Here is a 17,904-nt window from a genome sequence, read left to right as displayed (position 1 = left end):
CTGGATTGGTGTGGAGTAGTTTTCTGTAGCAGGGGAGGGGACAAGAAGTTTGTCCCCACCTCTTGCTGATGCTGAGCCCATCAGTGACAATGGATGCACCTCTGCGATTGAAGAGGTGAAGAAGAGGAAAACAGCAGCTATAACACTCCAGGGCAGAACAGAGGGGGAGGAGAGAGCAAAATCATAGGTGAGAGCAATGCCAGAGCAGAAATACCAAGGTTGGTGCATAAGAAGGGGGAGAAAGTGCCTGAGCAGAGGTTCCTCCACACCCTATGGTGAGAGAGCAAGCTGTCCCCCTGCATCCCATGGAGGAGCATGGTGGAGCAGATGTGGACCTGCAGCCCATGGAGAAAAATGGTGGAGGAGAAGCAGATCTGCAGCCATGGAGGACTTCACACCAGGGGAGGCAATTCTGCCTGAAGCAGCCATGATTCTGTGGTCAGCACATGCTGCAGAAGTTTGCTCTTGAGGGACTGCAGCTGGTGGGAGGAACTCATGTCAGAGAGGTTCATGAAGGACCCTCTCCCCTGGAGGGATCCCACAATGGAACAGGGGAAGGCTGTGATGAATCCTTCCCTGAGGGGGAAGGAATAGCAGAAAAGAATGTGTGAGGAATGCCCTGTAAACCCCACTCTCTGCCCCCCTCTGCTAGTTGGGGGGAGGAGGTAAAAATATTGGGAACAAAATAATATGGACAAAGAAGAAGGGAGTGCTGGAGTGAGGTTTACCTCTGGGTTTTGCTTTCTTTTCACCCTGTTTTGATATGATTAATGACAAATTGATTTTTTTCCTCAAGTTGAGACTGTTTTCCTGTGACCATAAATGGTGAGTGAAACCCTTCTGCTCCTTGACTTGATCCTGAAGGTTTTAGGTAGATTTTGTCCTCGCCATTCCAAAGTGGGAGAAGGGGAAGTGAGCAGCTGTGTGGTCCTTTGTAACCAGGTGGGTCTAAACTACACAACAGTGGCATGCTATACTGATAGCATAAATGCTAAATCATTAAACAAGTGCAACTGAGAATACTGGGGTTTTATGGGTTTTACTCATATACAATTGCCTTTCGAAGGTAGTAAAAGTAGTTCTCTTGTAGTTGTTTGAATAATCTTAACTCTGTTGCAATGCTCTCTCAGGAAACAAGATATCCACCCATTAGATTCTTCTACCTCAACTGCTATCAGAATCACTTTCTGACCCAAGCTGAACCTGATAATCCCTTCATTTTCCAAAATTGGATTCAGGTGACTCCATGGCTTTCAATTAAATTTTTCTCTATTTCAAAACATCTGTGCTGAAGTTTCATCAGCAGCCATAGATACAGGTGGTTCTTCCATCTATCTCTCTGAGAAAAAGACTTTGAGAGCTGTAAGGCTGGTAGCAATGATCATTCCAGAAAGAAAACTCTAGAAACAGTCTTTCAGCATCATTCCAGATGTACAAAGTGCTCCTTAATCTGCCAGAAAAATGTGCATTCATAGCTCCCCTTAGCTATCAAAAGTGCTACACTGAACTAAATAATGCTGTTCCCAGAAAATCAGTGACAGAAAAAGAAAATCACAACCAGTATCATCTACTATTACGACATGTTAATAGGTTTATTCTGCTACCATTCATGCATACTCCTATATTAAACGTATCTTCTCTTAAGCAAGATTTTTTTTAAAAAAAACTAAGCAAATGAGGAGTGTACTGTTTGGCAAAGCACAAAGGAGGTGGTACGGTAGGTTTGTAGTCCAGATGCATTGCCTAAGCATTCAAAGCATTTGGGACCCTACCATATGAAATTTCTAACAATGGTGTTTATGCCCAGAGGAATATCTCTTGCAAAGAGCAAAGAACTTCTATCAATCTAGCAAGAGTGTATACCTTAAAGATATATTAAAGAAGCTTTCAAAAAGTCAGTTCTGCAGCAGTTAGTTCACAAAAGGAATGAAGTATTTTCAAAAACATTCGTAAAACATGTTTTATTCATTCCTGTCTCTAGTCTGTTCTGCAAAATATTTCATTTAAAAATTTGAATTACCAATATGAACGGAAAAACGTGAAATAATAATGCAGTAAATTTTACTTACCTTTTTATACGTTTTCTCTTTATTTGGCTTCCCAGCAGTAGCTTCTCCATTTTCAGTAACAGACGACATCTAACAAAAGAAGCTTAAGTTAGAAACGAAGTCATGGCTTTAGAAAAGTTTTCAGAAAACATCATACAACGCGTTATCCATTTTTTGCTATATTCAAATGTTTTAGAGGACAGCAAGATACCTAGATCAGTGCAACCTCATGAGAATTTACCATTTGAATTTTCTTTCCCCTCTTTTTTTGGTCACTTGCTTAAAACGACTTTCAGAGGGACAAAAAGTAAACAGTTTAAAATTACCTCTCCCCCTTTTTATAGGGGCAGCTCAAAATGCACTCTATAATCTATTTTCCTACTGCATACAAGATTCACTCTTTGATTTAATTACTGAAATTGATACATAACTCATGTTTCATAATGCTTGTTATGTGCTTCTCTCTTTGAATCAGCAACATGCTTTCAAGCATACACACCACCTATATTCCTTGCCCCACTTGTTCCTGATTAATTTTTCTTCTACTACCTTTACACACATCTTTAAAACAGCTTAGCTCTAAGACCAGAAGTCCCAGACTGAGTCAGATAGGTGATGCAATCAGAAGAAAATAAAAGTCCCACCTGTGAGCAGGCCACCAATACATATTCAGAAAAAGCCACATCTACCAACTTCATCATCTCTTTATCAAAAAGGTAGTGAATTCCATTACTGTGATGTCTTCTGGGTTATTAAAGAAGTATTAGTTAACAAAACAACTACAGTAACACTAAAAGTTACAGGTCATGCTATCATTTTCCACCACCTTCTTTCTATGATTACTTCATCAACTCCCACATATCAACAGCAGTAGATGCAATTTAAGTCACCTTTTAGTGAACTTCCAGTAGTTTCTACATTACCTGACCTTACACTTTAGAGGAGGGCAATGTCTATTGCTGTATAGCGGCAGTGTACTCCTAGGTAAACTGCAATATAAAAATAAGGTTTGGTAAACTCACTAGACCAAACATTTACTTGACCTCAGTGAAATTTTATTTTCTGTTCTTTTTCTCTTTTAAATTAAGTCAGAAATTAAATCCTCTTCCAAAGCAAACACGTTTTTCTTTTTCTTCTTTACAGTCTCAATAAAATCAATCACACTTGTGCAGTCTTTGAAATTCTGATTTTCCAAGACAGCATTCCTGTAAATACCTATTCAAAAATCAAATAGGTAAGAGAGGCAAACTGTCCTCTTCTCCTGAATTACTGTGCAAGCACCCTAAATGTCTGCAGTGCAAAAGGAGAATGGGAATGATTTTCCAGACAGACTAAAAGCACGGGACTGCCTCGGGCATATGTCCAGCATACGACCATGATTCTACATGACCCTGTGTTTCTTTTCCCCCACACTAGGATGAAGGTCTGCAGAAAGACATTGCAGCGAAATCCTGCTCCTCAGCAGGCTGCATGAGAAGACCTTGACCAGTACAATGATGGGCAAAACCATGAGGCTTCTGAGCCAAATATTCAGTGGCATGTCGCAGAGGTCCAAGGCTTTTGTCTTTGACATGGTATCTCCTCTAGGGAACAAGGAGATAATCGGCAATGCTGCTTATCAGAACTGCAAAGATGCACTAGATCAAAAATAAACCACTAAGTTAGAGGTCACTTGGGGCAGACACTCTAAGCGTGGCTGCTCAAGTGAATAAACTAAAAAGCTACAAGGATGTGTTTTAAAACCATTCTAGATTTTGCCAAAATTTTAACAATGGAAGTATACATACCCTTAGGAACAAAAGGATAAGTCATCAGGAGCTGAGAGTGAAGATCAAGCCAGTCGTTGTTAATGTTTTCCAGAACCTATTAAAAGAAAAATCTGTTATCACTATGAAATCACAAATTTGCATCTTGCAGAATAGCTTTGGATTTCTTTTTCTTCCTGTTCTTCAGCCCAAGCAAGAATCCAGCTGTAAGTTATGCTATTCAAGAATCCTTTCAAATAATTTGATTACTAATAGGTCGTTACTAAAAAGCTAACAGTTAAACAGGACAAAATCACTGCAATCTAATTTCCTCGTGCCCTAGATATTTCACTACTGCAGTACCAACAACCCTACAACAAAACATTTACATATAGCTAATTTTTGTAGATGTATACATGCTCAGGAGTATTGGATAATTAAATGCTCTCACAAGGAATTAAAAAAGTTAAATATGAAACCTTATAAGCTACACTTATAGCTACACACTATGGGATAGCCCATAATTTAATTCCACCAAAGCCAAAAATACAAGCAACAGGAGTGACAGTTTTCACCTGAGGACTCTACACTGAATATTCATGATTAACAAAAAAAAGGCTCATTTTGCAGGTTTTATGTAGTTGTGGTTCCTACCAACATAATTTCTGAAAGTTATCTTGTTGAGGTGAGCTACTTCCAAGGTAAATTGGTTTGACTAAACATACAAAATACTGCATAATCACTTATCATTTGATACCTTTTTAATATCACCTCTACCTCCCATCATCACAACTATCTTAAGCTACATCAGTAGAGCTATTCCTCAGTGTAATTTCTCTATTACACCAGAAGAAAACAAATATAATTTGTCTTTAATTAGTACAAGCATCATCTTGTACATATGTAACAATGTATTAAAAAACATGCTCAGGCTTCACTCACTGAACTTAATTTTCCAGTGATCTGAGAAGTATACATAACACCACTAAGAAAACCTTTCATAAGAGGTTTCAAAACAGTCTTTTCCTGACTGTCAAAGACAAATATTAATTGCCCCTGAGAAAAACAAAACAGAACATAAAGAAACAATGCTTCATTAGAAAAATCTCTTCTGACATCACATAACAGCATGTTCCTAACACAGCTGGCTACATTTTTCATTGCAGCCATCCATGCAATCAACATAGCTTTTCTTAACCAGTGATTTCTTCACTTGGGTGTGTATTAGCAAACACCTACGTATCGAAAATGCTGTTTAATACCTTTTTCAGATATATGAACAGTGGAATTGAGTGCACCCTGTCCAAGTTTGCTCATGACACCAAACTGTGTGGTGAAGCCAACACACTGGAGGAAAGGGATGCCACCCAGAGGGACCTTGACAGGCTGGAGAAGTGAACTCATTCAAACTGCATGAAATTCCACAAGTCCAAGTGAAAGGTTCTGCACTGGGGTCGAGGCATGCATGAATACAGGCTGGGAGAAGAAAAAAATTGAGGGCAGCCCGAGGAGAAGGACTTGGGGGTGATGGAGACCAGAAGCTTACCATGAGCCATCACTATGTGCTTGCAGAAAAGTCACTGTGTCCTGAGCTGCATCAAAAGAAGCATGGCCAGCTGGTCGAGAGAGGTGATTCCCCCCCCTCTACTCTGCTCTTGTGAGGCCCCACCTGTAGTATTGTGTCCAATTCCAGAGTCCCCAGCATAAGAAGGAGATGGAGATGTTGGAGCAAGACCAGATGAGGTCCACAAAGATGGTCAGAGGGCAGAAGCCCCCCCCTTAAGAACACAGGCTGGGGAAGCTGAGATTGTTCAGCCTGGAGAAGAGGCTCCAAGGTGAACTTAAAGCAGATTTCCAGTATCTGAAAGGCACCTACAAGAAAGCTGGGGTAAGACTTTTTGCACAGACATGCAGCAAGAGGTCAAAGGCCAAGGTTTAAAACTTGGAAGAGGGGAGATTTAGATTAGAGATCAAGAAAAAATTCTTTACTGTGAGGGTGGTAAACCTCCTTGGAAGTGCTGGAGGCCCCTCCTTGGAAGTGTTCAGGGTCAGGCTGAATGGGGCTTTGAGCAACCTGGCCCAGTGGGAGCTGTTGGTGCCACTGCAGGGGGGTTGCAACTAGATGATCTTTAAGGTCCCTTCCAACCCAAACCATTCTGTGAGTCTATAATTTAAAATACGCTATTCAGAAATCTCATTTCAAATACAAGCCATGTAGCTTCTCACTATGACTGCTGCTTTTGTTGTGCCTGGTTTACTTTTTTTTTTCTGTAGCTTTTGAGACAGCTTTCCAGCTAGACTCCTGGCAGGCTTCTACAGTGCCTAATAAAAGAATCCTCATTGGAAAGAAAATGCACAGCTATCTTTCCACCTGGCATAATCTATAATTTTAAATATTAAGATCGAAAAACAAACAAAAAGCAAAACAAAATGACACTGAATTTTTCCATGGGCGAATATTAGAGGGTAAAGAACATAAAGAAGCAATTATGACTGCTTAAGGTTATTAACATACAAATAAACCAGACTGTGGTGCACGCTTTTCTTTAGTGGTCTGAAACACACTAGATCTTCAGGGAAGACTTTTTGGGGGGTTCGGGTATATTTTCGTAAAATGGAAATCCACAGTTTTGGAACTGATCCAGAAATTTGGTTTTCATATGCATTTCAGGCAACCTATTTATTAGAGACAGCCACTTTCTAATACCTGAACAGTTCCCTCATACTGAATTCATACCAAGGATATTAGGTCTGCACTAGACAAAAAATGGAGACAATAATAGTAATTTCAATCTGTCTTAAGCAACTGAATTTTTCAACACGAGTGCAATTTTTATGACTGTGGTTTGTCAGCACAACATGTAAAGAACCTACCAGATATTCCTGTGGCTAAACAGTATTTATAGTGTATTACATGAAAAAGAGTAATCAAGTTAAATGTTAGTCCTTGCAGCTCCTTTCTTATGATATGGAAGCAGCATCTTTCACACAACTATGAAAATGAAAGCCATTAATAAAACTGAGTTTTGCAGTAAATGAAATAAGATCTGCCAGGTCACAGTTGTGCTAGTTGTGAAAATATCTCAACAAGTCATTTCCTCAATTCACTAAAAGGATCTGCAGATCTATATGGCAACAAGATTCCACCAAACCAGCTGAGGGAGAGAGCAGTATCTAGACTGCCACATTGCATCTCCAGTGCAAAACTGGAAATGTTCATTATGCAATGATGTGGGAAGGAGAAAACCTTCTCAACTAAAAGTATTCTACATGTTATATATTGAATCAGTAATGAAAATCTCAAAGAACTCTCAAAGAACTTGTACACTTGTGATCCCCCTCTGCCCTGAATGCCCCAAAACCACTGGTGGTATTCTTGGAGCTACGGGAGAGGAACTGCAAGGTCAAAAGGCAACTCCCTAATTCCTTGGGATGATCAGGACTGGAGCTCTCTCCTTCTCAGGCACTGAACAAACATCTCTTGCAGATGATGCATTTACAAAGCTTCCCACCTGTATGGATTTCTGTTGTCTAGTAGAATACATACATCAGACCTGGTTTTGCCTATTGGGTATCATCCCGACTTGTCTGTTTTTTCCACAAAGCTTGCTGGTACTCTGGATCACTGTCAAATTTAGTTGGCAAATTTTCACCAACCAAAATTCACAATAGCTTCCCCCTTTCCTCTCCAGTAGAGCTGAACAGTAAGATTATTTACAAGATCATTTGCAAAGAAGGGGATCAGGACAGAGAAAACATCTTCTGACATGCATACAAATTGCATGCATACATCTTGTTTCCCTAGGAAATCAAGCTAAAAATATCAGTGTACTTCTGGGTATCTCTTGCACCAGGAACAGAAGAAGAGACCTCAGAGGTTTTCTGTGCCAAACTACTTCCAGAACACTCAAGAGGCAGCTAAAATGCTAACATCAGGTGTAAAGTGTGACCTAAATTTTTACAACTCTTGCTTTTATTACATTTTAGCTTATACAGACTTTAAAACAATGTTACGATATTTTTCATAATTTAATGAATTGCCTGAACACCACCACATTCAAGAACCTGCAAGCACTGCTTGGCAGCAAGCCAACATGCAGATGTAAACAAGTGAAAGGAAGCAAAATTTGGCAATACATGAAACATCCTACAGCTTTCTGAGTCACCACAAGTTAACCCTCTCTACAAAAACCTCATGTCTTTTTATGTCAGTGAATGATGTGTCTACATGACTGTCTGGACAGTTACATAGTGTTCAGGTAAAAACTGAGGGCTTTTTTGGGTGTTTTGCTTTTTTGTTTTTTTTTTTCTTTCTTTCTTTTAATGGTATCTCAGATGCTGGTCTTTGGAATGGGTTAACTTCTGTATAGCAGAAATCATGTAGCCATCTAACACAAAATATGCCTGCAATAAAATAAATAAAACTAAAATAAGAAAAAAACCAATATTTTTTTAAAATCTATTTTTTGTCTGTGGACAAAAAACCCAAACAAGCCAACCAAACAAAAAAAACTTTGTGAATTGTAAAGAGGAAAAGAGTGAAGAAAAAAAGAATGGTTAGGTCTGCTACCTCAGCAAGTTCCCTCTAACCCCTTATCAGTTATACAGATACTAAGAATGATTGGAAGTCAAACCTTATGGGTGAAATTTGTGATAATGATGTAACAGTTGTCACATTACTAATAACTGGAAGACCGTGGTCTTTCTAATTATTGCTAGGATGAACTGTTTCAGAGGGATCAGCTGCACTGAGCTAGAAAAATCAGATCAAAAATTGTATAGCCTGTTATGCTTAGAAAAAAAAAATTCCTAAGGCAACCTTGCTCATATTGTCCAGCTTCATGATCCAATTAGCCTATGAATTTTGCCTCAAAAATAAGACTGAAGCAAAGATCACAACTAGTATTCAAAGTGATAAATTCATATCTCAAGTAAAAAAAAACAAAAACTCCTCTTTCTCATAATCTCAACAGCACAAAAGCTACAGAGAAAACAACAAGAAGTGCCATTCTGGCTGTACTCCTTGTCTAAATTGTTTCACCTGTTCATACCATATCCATTTACCTAGCTTCAGAACTCACATCAGATTCAGTGCACTGCCAGATCAGATGCCAAGACTCTAATATTTGATTTTTGCAGTGACTCCCTATTTCCAGGAATGTGCACAGTATTAACATTTTGTTTAATAAAGCAGCACTAGAAATGCCAACTTTTTCAGGTCACAGGCTGAACGTGAAAAGTAATTTACCAGTGTTATTTATATTAGAAACTATGTATGTTTATATTGTCATGCTCTGATTTACTTCAGGAAGTGTCAGATAATCTATCTTTCCCCTTCAGCTTTCAGAAGGGAAAGCAAAAAAAAAGACAGAACAGCAGCAAGTATCACATTGATCAATGCTTACAAATACTCAGAATAGAATCTAATTACCTTTTGACCACTTAGAGGGGGAAAATTTGACCACCTAGAGGGGGAAAATTTGACCGCTTACCTTGCCCTCCTATTCCACTTAAGGTGGTGCTTGCAGTCCATTAACCTGTGCTCTTATGTGAAACAGACCACTCTACAGCTGTAATATCCAGAGTCACAGAAAGAGCCAAAACAACAGTACAAGTTACAGCAACATATTTTATTTTCTATAACAAAATCACACTATGTCCTGAAAATTATCAGCTGTGAATTTTCAGAAACTTGCTTATAACAGTGGAAATAAAACTGCAAATTTATTAAAGAAATGAAAGCTTAGAAGTCCTTGGAAACAGAGCATAACTGTGTTCCTACAACAAAATACATCTCTTTGCAATTTTAAATCCTGTATTTTTAAGATTCTGCATCTCACATAACCTAAAGTCCTGTAGGAGGAGGTGTTTGGTTTTTTTTTCCCTCCATGATTTTCCAAATTTAGAGGTTCCTTCTGAGAGTCTTGAATCTGTCTTACTCCTCTAATGCCTGTTAGTCTATTAAACTTCTGCTATCACTGCTGTGTCCTCAGATCCTCCCAGAAGCACTGAAGGGTCTCTTACGTCTTTCCTAACACCCACAGTAGAAGCAGAGAAAAGTTTCTACTGTACCATAGATGTTGCTCATGTATTAAGAACTATGGGACTTTTCCAAATCACTGATCCCAGACCAGTAATCAGAAAGAACAAACATTTGATTCCTGACATACACAATACACATTGTGTATTTTGCAGAAACTGCTAACAGACCCTCCTTTTACAAAGTAAATTTGCCTCATTAATTTCTCATCATTTTGTAACAGACTGAAAGCATATGAAGTAGAAAGGCATATTTGTACATAGCCAAAGAAGAATTTCTAATTTTCAAAACTGAGATTTCAGGTGCCAACAACAGTAACTTTTAGAAGACTAGCAATCTTTCTATAAAATCAGTTGGTATTACAAATTAATAAAAATTATCGAGATGGGATTTTCTTTCAAACAAGTTAAAGAGGAAGACATCTGCGTGCTATATACAACTATATGCAATATAAGAATAGAGAAGTTGTAATATCACAGTAAAGGGCACAGGCAGAAGACTGCAGATTGCACAGTCATAGGTCTGCTCCATTAGTTTGGCAACTTTGACACAGCAATGGTCCTAATGTTACTAACACATACCAGACGTTGCACACTGAGACAACACCACTGAAAAATTCATGCTTTCCAATCAAATACCGCAGCACGTTTGGACAAAAGGATGATAAAAAAAACCCAAAAAGCACAATTTGCGAGAAAATTCTACATTTGCTTTTGGCAGCACAAGCAAAGTGACAAGGATCGCCATAACATGGTGGTCATAATTTTTGGAAGGAAAGCAAGGCAAGCTGCAACACTCACATAATTGGTAAGATCCAAAGGGAATGAAACAAAGTGGGAAAGGAGATCAGAGGGAGGATTACTTATTTTCTAAAGGAATGACACACACAAATGGGGGTGCAAACAAGCCCACCTTGCTTGGGGAATATATAGAAGAGTAATTTGGTCACATCAGCAGCTTCAGTGATCTCAAAATCCATATAGAAATATGCAAGAAATGGAAAGCAGATCAAATGGATAAGGCTAAGTATAAAAAGCACCAGTTCTCACAGGCAACTTTTAAGAGAAGCATCACTGGGAATTATTCAGCTCAGTAGAATATTAGTATGAAAACAATCAGCAAAGTTTGGATAAAGATATGCTGTGGAAACACTGAGCTCACTGCTGGAGTGGATTAGCATGATCTTCATACCCTTTATGTTTTCTTACTCTGGGTCCTGCAAGTATAACTTTTGTACATACGGCTTTTACCAACTGTTAGCTAAGTCAAGCAGTAAACAGCAGGCAGGTTATCTAAGAAATTCAGGTCTTTAAAATCCCCATTTCTGTCCTCATTTAAAAGACCTTTTATACAGCTGCAGAAAGAGTGGAAGAGACTACATTGAAGGATATAGTAGGCAATGCTGGAGATTTTTTTTATAGCTTAGCCAACTTTTTTAATGTACCTGGTACTGTCATGACGGAAGAGAGAGGTCCGGAAACACTGTTACAATTCCTCCCAGTTTCCACGGTATTATAGAATCATAGAATGCTAGGGGCTTATACTCCGCATTAGTTGCACCAATATGAATAATGCTGTATTTAAAAAAGTGCAAGTTAATAAACAATACATAAACACTACCACAGTCTTCCTCCCCAGGAAGCACTCTACAAATGACTAGCTGTTTTTCTTTTAAAATAACATGTCGGGAAATATTATGGGGAAATTCAAAATGTAAAACTATCACTACAAGCAAAGAATACATCTGCACATAAACTAGCTTATATATATATATGTGTGTGTGTGTGTGTGTATATATATATATATATATATATAAAGTTAGTGAACACTATAAGCATGTAACTTTAAAAAGGAGGCAGTTTTCCACCAGCAAGCAGTGGCTGAGCACTTTCTATCAGAGCCATACACAGCCTGACACCACTGACTTTAAAGAGAACAGACCAGAACCTGCAAGCTTTTCCAAGGAATATGGGTGTGAGTTTTCTCACATATGAAAGCCGTCTTTGAGTTCTTGAAAGGCTTGAATAAGAATATCCTTCCTTTGCACAGAAGCACTCTGAAAAGCTATCTTCACCTCTCAATGCATCATTATAAGACAGTTAGAAGCACCATTATGACTAGGTCAGAAAAGTCATACAATATTATCTGTAAGTCAACTAGCCAATTAGTCAGGCTCACACGATAGTTTTCAAAAGGGAAAAATACAGCTTTCAAAGGTTTAGAAAGAAAAAAAGAACACGTTCATCAATCCCACTTTCTGCCTAATGCATACTGTTTTATGAATCATTAACTAGAAAGAACACAAAATTACAACAGACAAAGTATAGTCACTAGTTATAAACATCATATAGTTCTGGTACACTGAAGTGGAAAGCCCCTACAACTAAATCAACAAGTTCTAACATGAATAGAGTGTTCTTATAATTGAAAGTACATGTAATAATTCACTTTCTGATTTGCCTTACCTGGATTTAATCAGCTGGTATGCATGATTAAATAAACTGAATACCTTTTTCAACGTATGATTTTACCAGTTACTGTAATGTTAATTTTCTTAGGCCAAGGTGACATAAATCATTATGCTGAACAGCACATATATCAAAACGTACTTACAGAAACTTGCCTTCCAATAGCTGCTGTTAGCAATGTGCACTCATACCCTGAACCTCTTGTTCCCAGAACAAGCAGCCTCACAATCTGCTACACGGGACAAAAGGGATACTCATTAATATTTTGGACTAGCCACTAGCTATGCTTTTACTTTGTAGCTGATAAAGAGACTGGTCTTGCAAGTTTTCCTTGCAACACTGTACTATTGTAAAAGCACTGAACTGCAGCCCTGCACTAGTTACTAAGGACCACCAAATAAAGGGACAGAGAGTAACTAAGACAGACATGAGCCAGTCAGACTGCCCTGTGTGCTTACTCCCCCATCACCATTCCATCAGCAAGGATGGCCACAGGACAGAGGTAGCCCCTCCACTGCAGGTGCAACAGAAGGTCACAAAAATGGTGATGTTGGTGTGAGTGGCCTTCTCGCAGAACACTGTGTAATCCAAATGTGCGTGAAGCAAGCCCATTAGTGTAACAAGCTGATTAGGCAATCATCTAAAAAGCGGTGCTCTGGCAGGTGTGTTCATGTGCCTGGGAGTGCAAGTTACTGTATACACATGCGAGAACAATAGAGAGGAAGGGCAGACACTGACTGAACGTGCTGTACCACATTTACAAATGCTGTTGTTAACTAGCAGTGACCAGGAGCAGCCCTGCGTAAAAGCCACAAAAAAAAAAAAAAAAAAAAAATGGACACTGTCCCTACTCCCTTCAAAGCAAATGGCTTGCAGCAGAAAGCACTGGTTTGGAGAGACGGGTAACCTTGCACTTTTGCTGGAAAAGATGGGAGTTGTGAGAGTGATGCTACATGAGGTTATGATGGACAAAGACACACTGCCTTGCTCTGGCAGTGTGTGGGAAACCACTCTTCCTTTACAGGAGTAAGGAAGGAGTCCTCCGGTGCTTTTCAGTAGATGCTTTGTTTGGGAGTTTCTCTAAATCATTAAAAAATATAATAAGGGTTTCTAATTAAATAACTCTTGATTACTTGCTCTACCAAGCAACTTGCCTGTGTTGGTACACCTGCCTCTGAATAATCTCTCTCATTAATGGGCTCAGCAGGTCCTAGATTCAACCAGTGTGGTCACTGCACAGGTTTGGAAGCATCTCCTTCCATACTACTAAGTGTAAGGTAAGTGTAAGTGTCACAAATTCAGTTTCCAAGAGCTGACATTTATCAGGGTTGGTGAAGAACTGCCAGAAAGTTAAGGGAGATTGTGCACCAAAAGATTGTGCACAGGTGAATTGTGGAAAGGGAAAGGAGGAACAGGGAGCAACAGAGTCCAGGCCACAAGGGAGCCAAAGTAAAAGGGAAGTGCATAATGGGAAATACATGGATAGGAAAGGCTTTCTGCTTTTGTATATTGTAAACAGGCATTCAGTGCCACTAACTTTGAATAGTCAAAATGATACTCAGGGGAGGCAAAAAAATTAAGAAGCCAATAAACAGATGATAGTACAAACTAAGGGAAAAAAAGCAACAAAACCAAACTTGATTTTTATGCCCATGACAATACAGGTATTTTTGTCTCAACATGCAGAAAGGGCAGTTCACTGTGAAATACAGATACATACATTAATCTCACAGAAAAGTGAGATTAATTCAGTCCTGCCCCATTTCCCTTTTGTCAAAATGACATCAATCCGTAGTCAAGACCAGGGTTCAAAACAAACCAACCAGCCAGGCAAACCCAAACTGCTCAGCTGCAGAGAAACAATTGTAACCTGCTCCTGCACTGCAGGAATGCTTGACAAGATGTACCTGCAAAAGACCATAGGGGGCCTGTGCAAACAAACCAGAACTGGCTCATACAGAAAGAAGCCTGTTAGGGATCAGCAAACATGAGCAGCTTGCTGCCATACATCACCTCTGCCTGTATCAAGCTACTGTGAAAAGAAAGGATTGTACCACCTTGGCCTCATCTCTCTCAGATATTTACCACAAACTATTAGAACCACAAACTACAAACAGAAATTTAGCTTTCACACTCAGTGAAAAATTACATACGCACACACTTTTTTTTTTTATATTTTCCTCTACCTCTTGCTACCATCCTGCAGCTGGTGCACCTGTGGGGGATGCAAATTTTTTATTACTCTTAAATGTGAAGGTCAGTGTATAAGATTGTGATCCCACACTTTTAAACAGGATAGTCAGACCATATGATAGACACAGTTCAGCTAGATAAATAGTTGTCATTCTAGACTGCCGAGAGAAAAATAAAGTCTTACACATCTCCCTTGAAAAGTTTGGAGTCTTTTAACTCTCCACACCTCTAGCAACTATGAAGCCTCCTGATCTTCTTTCAGTAGGGAGTAAAGTATCACTGACTTTTTAACCAAGGCAAAGTTTGATGCATCTCTATGAGGAACACAAAGTATAGCAATATTTGCAGATAGATGACTAAACTATTTGCCATATTCATAATTCTGGCTAAAATAAAAGCAATCATATTAAGAATTTGGTGCCAACAATGAGTACAAAAAGAGAATGATTCAGTTCTACAGATTAATAACTAGATGAAACCTTCACAGAAGCAAACAAATATTCTGAAGAATTCAGTAAGAAATTAAACACTATTTCTATTTTTTGTAGTACCTGCTGTCAATATCTGGAAATATCCTTCTGCACTGTTAAATTTGAGATATATTGATCTTTAATAGAAGATGATGGTAACGAGACTAAGGTTGCATTACTGTCCATATTTGTGATGAATCTCCAAATGGTGTTATACCATGCAAAATAGACAGAGTCAGACTTCTACGTGTACTATTCTCTGTAACAGAAACTAACATTTGCATGCAGAAAAGTTTTTGCTCACATGTTCACTGCGTGGGAAAATTTGATTTTCCCACAATCAAGGAAGGAGACAAAGAACCAAGATGTGAAACTGTACTTATTTTGCACAAGTTCTGTGTTACACTGTTCTTCCAAACTGCACAAAGACATGTCTTAGCTCTTTTCCAACCTGCTCCCGAGAAGCCACAATTAGCCTCACACAGATGAGAAGGCACAAACACAATAAACCAAAAAAGGCTCAAATCAGTGAAGCTGCTTCTGCAACATACTTTTTTGGTTAGAGAGCTTTTAACAATGGATATCTAGGCCTCACATAACCTTTCTTTTCCTGTTGTTTTACCATGCAATACAGGTGGCAGATTAAAGAGATGAAAGAATGTAAAGTAATAAACTGCACAGTAGTATGCTGCCTCTAAGTCAAATTCAAGTATAATTATTGGTCCTGGGACAGAAACAAAGGATATCACTATTGTGATTTACCTGTTTTTACATCTCATGGCCATAATTATAATAAGCAGCATCCACACGTGAATTTCAGTGTATCTGTTTATAACCACAGATGAAGCCCATCCCTTTAATTTTTGCACAGACATCAGATGCACAGTCTGTTGCAACGAAAAAACGTGAAGCACTGCAGCCAACATGCAGTGCTTGAGGCCTCTGCTCATAGTCCCACAGGGGACACCATGCAGAAGCCTGCATTTTCCCCACAGTGCCTCATCTTGGAAAATATGACATAATTCCTAACTACAAGTATGTCAGTCACCAGGTTTGTTCCTTCATGTGCTCACTAAAGTTGTCAGAAGGTGATTTTTCAGCATGCTGTTTTCTATTCAGCATCTGAACTGCCTTGTAACTTTCAATGGAATCATACTCCTCAACAATTTCTAGCCACTAAACTATACCAATGCTCTCAGGATAACTTGAAACAATAATCTGCAAAATCAGAAAAACAAATGTGTTACTCAATTCTTACCAGTGAAATGGTATTTGACAATGAGGAGAAAAGCACAACATTATTTCCCCAAGACTCTACCTTAACTGAAATTTGATAGTGTTTTTGAACATAAAGATAATTCAACAATACATTCCATGGAGGCTTTTTGTATAACAAACCATTTTATCACTGTTAAATTTGCGACAGAAGTCCAAGAAATGCCTTTAGCACTCATTAAATCAACATAATTTTCATTGTATGCTGCAGTATGTGTCATCCTTTATGAGCAAGCTTTACCACTACATTCTTACGCTCTTAACTTTGGCACTGCACACTTCTCTCAATATAGTTTCCTTCTATCACTTGGAAAGATGCATCTTTACTTCCATGGGCCTGTAATATTTGCAAAAAATATAATGATGATGCTGAAACTAATAAAGTGAATAATGAATTGTCAACATGCACTCCCTTGAGGTGTTTTCCTACGCAACACTGATAAAATAATTACAAACAAATTTATGTATCACAAGAGGTGGCTTAAAAATAAGAGCAAGAATTCTGAAAAAAATGTGTTTTCCTTACTTCCTGCACTGCCATGGCCTTAGAAAAATTACTCTAAAGGTTTGCCACTTGCAGAACCAGGCCCTTTAAAAAAAAAAAGGGTAAGTATGTGTCACAAATGGAAAAAACAACATCTTTACTGCAAAACCTGCAGAAGTACACATAAAGAATAAGAACAGCAAAACTAATGCTAAGGAAAAAATAAATAGGAAATACCTCCTCCGTTCCACAGTTCAGAGTGGTCTAAAAGGGAAATTACTTGCGTGCTACTATTAGCTGTAATTATAACATGCAAATTACATGTTATAGATACATGTCAAACTTACCCTTTAATAAGAAATTCTCACATACTCAGCCACCCACAATTGCATCTATGGATAAGAAATGGGTCCATCTCTCACAGGAAAGACTTTTAGTTAGATAGCTGAGAACCTAGAGCCCACAGGAGGAAAAGATTTGTTTAATCATGGAAGTACAGAGTCTCCGACATCCTTCATTTCCCTGAAAAAGTATGTCACTAGACTATTGTCACTGTTCTTATTCCTCACCTCTAAAAATGGAAAGGATACACAATTCCATCTCTGGAAGGACCAGCTGTATTTTAAATGTGTAACTAGCTCTGCCGGATTTGACTTTTCTTTGGTATAAACTGGATTGCCAAAATCAGTGCATTTTGAGCACCTCAGAATCACTGAATTCACAGAGTGCAGATGATTTAACCAACCTGGTCTGCACTGGGACTTCAACGATGGTGGTGTAACTCCTGTGAACATTTGTATAATAAGGAACGGCTTCAAAAATTGTATCAGAAACTTTTTTTTTCCCCCCTCTACCCTATGTCTATTTGTTAACTCTGCTGGTAAGTTTAAGCACAACTGCCTCATCAGATTTCCCATCTTATTCTGATTTTTCAGATAACCATTTTGCCTCATCAGTTCTTTCATCTGGGTTGCCACTCATGCCACAGACAAGAAAACAAAGAGGGCAGTACACTACCTTTGAAGTTACAGCCTTTGATATGAATGCTGCGGGTGGTTTTTATTTGTCCATTTACAGTACTAATGGTCCATAACGAGATCTAATGCGTGCCACTGCATTAGCTTTTTTAAAGTAGAAAAATCTTGCAGTATCTAGAAGGCACGATTTATACAATTTCCAAT

The 17,904-nt window shown here is 38.6% G+C and overlaps 1 protein-coding gene across 17 annotated transcripts in view; it reads right to left on the bottom strand.

Moving 5' to 3' along the window:
- The window catches only part of PIP5K1B (phosphatidylinositol-4-phosphate 5-kinase type 1 beta), an 88,548-nt gene that overhangs the window by 56,632 nt on the left and 14,012 nt on the right, over nt 1-17,904 (bottom strand). For 4 of the 17 annotated variants that reach the window (XM_071732004.1, XM_071731995.1, XM_071731996.1 and 1 more), the window contains 2 exons: nt 3,836-3,911; nt 2,070-2,138 (listed from right to left, as the gene is read on the bottom strand). In XM_071732004.1, the coding sequence (XP_071588105.1) occupies nt 2,070-2,138 (69 nt within the window). In that variant the 5' untranslated portion in view covers nt 3,836-3,911. The other 13 variants (XM_071731991.1, XM_071731989.1, XM_071731992.1 and 10 more) reach the window with 7 other exon arrangements.

Source organism: Heliangelus exortis, chromosome Z, assembly GCF_036169615.1.
Source record: "Heliangelus exortis chromosome Z, bHelExo1.hap1, whole genome shotgun sequence".
In the NCBI taxonomy this organism is placed as follows: domain Eukaryota; kingdom Metazoa; phylum Chordata; class Aves; order Apodiformes; family Trochilidae; genus Heliangelus; species Heliangelus exortis.
Note: the sequence above shows the minus strand (reverse complement) of the source record. Positions and strands in the feature narration are given on the sequence as shown.